This window comes from Lupinus angustifolius, chromosome LG09, assembly GCF_001865875.1.
Source record: "Lupinus angustifolius cultivar Tanjil chromosome LG09, LupAngTanjil_v1.0, whole genome shotgun sequence".
NCBI lineage: Eukaryota > Viridiplantae > Streptophyta > Magnoliopsida > Fabales > Fabaceae > Lupinus > Lupinus angustifolius.
In genome coordinates, this window is record NC_032017.1 from 8,487,360 (window position 1) to 8,493,418 (window position 6,059).

General features: G+C 32.1%; 1 protein-coding gene across 1 annotated transcript; it reads right to left on the reverse strand.

Moving 5' to 3' along the window:
• Positions 4,660-5,052, reverse strand: LOC109356219. Its single transcript, XM_019599550.1, has one exon. It carries the CDS (start codon positions 5,050-5,052, stop codon positions 4,660-4,662), a length of 393 nt encoding a protein of 130 aa, XP_019455095.1.

The following is a 6,059-nucleotide window of genomic DNA, read 5'->3' on the forward strand; positions in this document are numbered from 1 at the left end:
ACTAAATTAAATTGACCAATGGAAAGTCTAAAAAGTACATATACAAAGAAGAATGAGTTTTGAAGTTTCCCCAAATAAAAAAGTATTCAATGGGTGAGGGATTCTACACAATCCAATATTAATTTAATTTGAATCCTTGCATTAAAAAAAATGGAATATCAAATTTTTTCATAGACATTTTTGCTTTTACTATTTTGAAGCCAAGGGAATAAAACCATTTTTTTAGACTAGACACATATGCTAACTTAAGACTAGAAAAGAGTCGAACCCGAGTTCAGCTCAACAAAGATGTGTTCAAATCAAAAACCAACTAAAGTTCGATGAGTTATTTTTAGTTAGAGTTGGACTCGATAATAGTTCACAAACTGTTCAACTCAGCTTAAATTAATTTATTTTAACAACTTAAATAATTAATACATTTTAAAAAATATTGTATGAAGTTATATATATATATAACAATGATAACCATAAAAGATTAGCTTATATATAAACATAATATATATTATATATAGATATAAATATAATTTTATATAAATATAAATATCATATAGAATATAATATAATATAATATAATATAATATAATATATTATATTATATTATAATATAAACTTATATATTGTATTTATATTAAGTTAGTTCATGAATCTAATTAGTGGAACTGTATCTAATTCAAGTTCGTCTCGTCTATATAATGAGATCAATTTTTAGTTCAAACTCGACACATTTGGTTCATGGTAACATTTTTTGAGTTAAATAACAAGTCGAGTTTCAAAGAAATATTGCGTTTATTCAATTCATTGTTAGTCCTACATTTACCATTCATGTTCCATACTCAGTTTTCTGGATTCACATTCTTAAAGTTTCTTTTATAATTTTATTATGTTTATTTCACATTTCAAAGACACCATAAGAGGTGTGGAAAAATAATTGAGTGCATAAGATTAAAAGGAATTTTGTATTGAATGCATAAGATTAAAAGGAATTTTGTATTGAGTGCATAACATTAATTAAGCAACTTAAGTTTTGTTAACTTACAAAGTTACAAATGATAAACATAACTACAAATACGTTGAAAACACTTGATTTTGTCATCTTAAAATGACATCATATGATTGTTTTAAAAACATATATTTTTTGAATGACTCAATCAGTCTGACCAACGAAGTCATCAATTTCAGACTTAAATCAACCGATTTGAAATAAAATATCATGTCTTCAATTCAAAATCGGTTAGATAAAAGGGTTGAGCCAGTTAAGTATATGATTCATAATTGGCCCGATCAAACCGATATATACAAGCCGATTTTCATAACAATGACTATTACTATAAGCAAACACTTTTAGATTCCTAATTTAGCTTAACTCAACAAATTAACAAGAGATATTGAAGTCTAATAAGTGTTATCTTGATAACAGATCCATCCAACTTATTTAAACTTTTATTAATCATTAAAAACTATTTTAGCTCAAATTCGGGTACTGAACACATCCTCTTTGGTTATAGATGTCATACCTTCCTATAAATATAATATAGTGAGGAAGAGGAACGAATATCAAACATTGGTTATTAATTCAATCAATCATCAAAATAATAATGATTTCATATGGTCCCAAGTTTTTCATCATGTTCTTCATCTCCACTACATTCATAACACTCTTCAAGTTATACAGTCTCAAGTTATTCCTCCTTTTCTTCATCTGCACTACATTCATAACACTCTTCAAGTTATACTATCCTAAGTCATCAATACTAGCCAATAACAGCACACCATTAAACAATATATCGCAGGATGAAGTTATCCAACTATTCATAGAATGGAAGAAAGAATATAGACGAGTCTACAAAGACAATGAAGAAATGGCAAAGAAGTTTGTGACATTCGTATCCAATTTTCATGATATGATAGAGTATAATACAAATAGAGTCACCTTCAAGCTAGAGAAAGGGTTTGAACGTATTTGTTGATTTGAGTCAGGAGGAGTTTGAAGAAACCTACATAGGTGGCCTAGAGGTGTCCTCAGAGGATGATATTGAGCTTAATGACTTACCACATACTGTGCCTCCTTCATCCTAGATTTGAAGGAAACGGAGTTCTGACTACAGTTAAAAATCAAGAGTCTTGTGGTAAGTTTGTTGTATTTGCAAGATCAATTATTCTCATGTATATAAATTTGATGCATATTTTGATCTTAACCAATCTTGTATCAATATTAACTTCTCTCATTCTCATATATTTTTATTTTCCCCATAAATATATCTTACTAAAGAAAGAGGAAAGTCAAGAAAAACAAAAGTCAAAGTGATTAGGAAAAATTTAGAGATTAATATTACTTTATCAATAAAGATGATTTAGAATATAACATTATATTATCGTTCGATATATATATATATATACATATATATATATATATATATATAGATGATGGATTCGTTTACACCTAAGTTAAGTTACACTCAATCTCAGCCATTTATTTTCTTAAATTCAATGGACGCAATGGGTGAAACTTAAAAGTTATTTAAGATTTCTCTTTTTTCTTTCATCACTTATTGCACTCACTTAGTTGTCCATAGGATATAAGAAAATGAATTAGTAAGATTGAGTGTAAGTAATATAACTTAACTTACGTATAAATGGATCCCTCCTCATATATATATAAATATATTACATCACATAGGAATTAACTATTGTTGTATTACCATTATCTACTGATTACTATGGTAGTCACAAACTCATGGTTGCTAATGGTAAGACTCTCCCAATAAAACATTGTGGATTTACGAAAATATCCTTTTTTTCTAAACCACCATATTTATGTAATGTTTTGCATGTTCCATAAATTACTTAAAAACTTGTGTTATTATGACAATTATGTAAAACTAATTTGGTTTCTATTGAATTCTTTCCATACTATTTTGAGGTAAAGAGCCTAATCATGGTGGTGATTCTTCTGCACAGAAATAATGAAGATCATGTGTGTAAGTTGCTACCATCTCATGTCCAAGTCAATCATGTTCAACATCAACCTTCCCTTACAGTTCTCATCTTCTAATTCTCATGTCCATCTTCAACCACAAGTCATGTTCTAGTTCTTTTAGGTGTTCTATTGTCTAGCTAATAAAGAATACAAGCTGTCATTTTTACAATCTACCATTTCTATCTCTAAGCCTTTGGAAAGTAATTTTCCTGATGTATGGGGTCCTACCGCAATTGCTTCAATAAATAGATTCTCTTATTATGTCGTATTTATTGATCATTTCTTCACATATGTTTGGCTTTATCCCATGAAACCTCAATATGATGTTTCAACAATGTCATACAAATTGCAAAATTAAAACTCTTTATAGTTACAATGGTGATGAATTTCTAAATATTCATGCTTTTCTTCAAATTCATGGCATAGCTCATCTAACAACTCCCACATGCACTTTTGAACACAATGGTCTTCCTAAATGTAAACACAAACAATTGTTAGAAACTACATGTTTCTACTTACTCATGTTTCTCTTCCCCTAACATTCTGGTCATATGTTATTCAAATGGCAACTTATCTCATACACCATCTTCCAACTCTAGTTCTACACATGAAAACTGCCTTTGAAACACATTTTCACTCTATACCAAATTACTCAAAGTTACATATGTTTGGTTGTCTATGCTAGCCTTGGCTTGGTCAATACACCATAAATAAATTTCAAACAAAATCCAAATCATGTATTTTTCCTATGTTATAACCTCACTCAAAGTGTCTATCATTATTTTGATTTATAGTCATAAACCTTATGCACTTCAAGACATCTTATTTTTATTGAAGATACATTCCCTTATCCCATGCAACAACCTATATCGCTTCGACAAAATCCAATCCTAATCACATTCTCTCTCACCCTCCCTCCCTTATCCATAACACTCCTCATCCAAATAAAAATCCGTATCATTTGGTCAACAACCACCCAACTCCAACCTCACCTATTAATTCTAGAATTCCTCACCCACCCTTATCCCAACCTACAACTAACCCAATTAACTCATCCACTACCCATGCACCTCTTAATCCTTTAAATCTTTACCCATACTTATAGAAATCTATATCCAAGCCATCCAAAAAAATCCACTCCCCCCATCTTTATCCCAATCTATAGCACTGAATATGTTAACTTCCCACCTCCATCCTATTACCTATCATCAAAACCAATTAATATAATCACAACCTACTCTTATTTCACCTCCTATTATACTCATCTCCCATGCAATGTTTGTTAGTGTTATGTATGTGTTTAAATCAGGAGTGATTTGTGTACGTGTAAAAATACAAAGAATATTTTTTATAATTTCACTAAAACTCAAGAGAGTCGATGTTATTCATACTATTTCCAATACATTCACTACATTTATTTTTATGTAAACCTTTCTATTGATAATGTAAAAATTATTAATAATTTTCAAAAGAGTGTAAAATTAAAAAATAATAGTTTTTCAACTTGTTATATTAATGTTTCAACCTTTCTGTTTTGTATTTCATTTAACTCATTATATTTAATTTGATATTTTAATTTTAAGTTGAGAGAATTGGATTCTTTATGCCTGCCAGAGATTCTTTTTTTTTTAAATAAAGGTGCTAACGCACACCCAAGATTTCATTAAAAGAACGCCAAAGCTTTACAAGTTGCGGAACCTGTAATTAGGAAGCAAGTTCCTATTTCTGTAAAAATCCTCATACAAAAAATTCGGCATATAATTCCACCAAGTATCAACCTTGGAACTAACTCCATAAGTGGCAAGTTTATCAGCACAAGCATTTCCTTGTCTGAAAATGTGGGTAACCTTGAAGTTCATCGAGGATAAAGTGCTATTGCACTTGTTCATTAGATTGCTTAGACGCCAAGGAACTGACTTTGAACCATCGAAGATGTCAACCACCACCTTTGAATCACACTCCAACCAAATAGACCTCCATCCATTGTCATGAGCTATTAACACTGCCATAATAACAGCAAGCAACTTAGCATAGATAGAATTCTGGATGTGAAAGTAGGAAGCAAAGCAGCCCATGAATTCCCCATTACTGTTCCTGAAAATCCCCCCCCCTCCTGCATGACCTAGACAACCGTGAGCAGCACCATCCGAGTTAGCTTTCACTCAACCAACAGAAGGAGTCTTCCACATAACCTCTGTGATATTGGGAGCTTTACTGAATTTCCCAACTATACCAAAAGATCTTAGAAGCTTGAACTCTGTAATCGAGTTTCTGGCGTACAACTTGCAGAGGTTCCCAATGAAGGCAGTGTCAACTTTGATTTTGGCCATGGCTTGACTGAGGGAAATCTCCATATCATTAAATCTGGGTTGGTTCCTACAGTACCAAATAGCGGATATTGCATTTAGAATAGAAGCTATCATGACATTCTTTGCCAAGGGACTGAGAGAATCCGAGATGATGAGAAGATTTGCTATAGATGAAGAGTCTAGTGAACACCCAGTTTGAGCTTGAAGCCCAGACCATATTTCCCCAGCAAACCTACACCTGAAGAATAAATGTTCTGATGACTCCTCATTTGCCTTGCACAGGGAGCAAATTGATCCCAAAGCTAAGCCTCTGGCCTTTAAATGCTCATCAGTGGGCATCTTATTATGATACAATCTCCAAGTGACAAATGATTTTGAAGGAGGGATTAAAGAAGACCAAATATTCTTGCACCAGTTTTGCTTAGAGGATTGAGGCTTCATGAAAAGGTAAGCCTCTTTCATTGAAAGAATACCATCAGCAGCATTAATCCAAGCCAGTTTATCAGTTTGGTTGGAGATTAGAATGCTTGTTATAGAGTCACAAAGTTGGGGGAAGGACCTAGCTAGCCAGGAAGGAATAATCCAAGAAGAGTCCTGGATGAACTCTGCCACTGTGGCCTTTAGAGAGGTTGAGATATGAGCAGGGATGCCTAGATAATCCACCAGAGTGTTACCTGTCCAATTATCCAACCAGAAGTTAATTGCCTTGCCATTTCCAACTAACCAGATTGAATTCTCCTGCACCCTATTCCAAAACTGCTTGATTCCAACCC

Bases quoted from the DNA above. Each gene is read 5' to 3' on its own strand.
- LOC109356219 (XM_019599550.1), bottom strand. From the start codon at position 5,052: ATGGGCTGCTTTGCTTCCTACTTTCACATCCAGAATTCTATCTATGCT.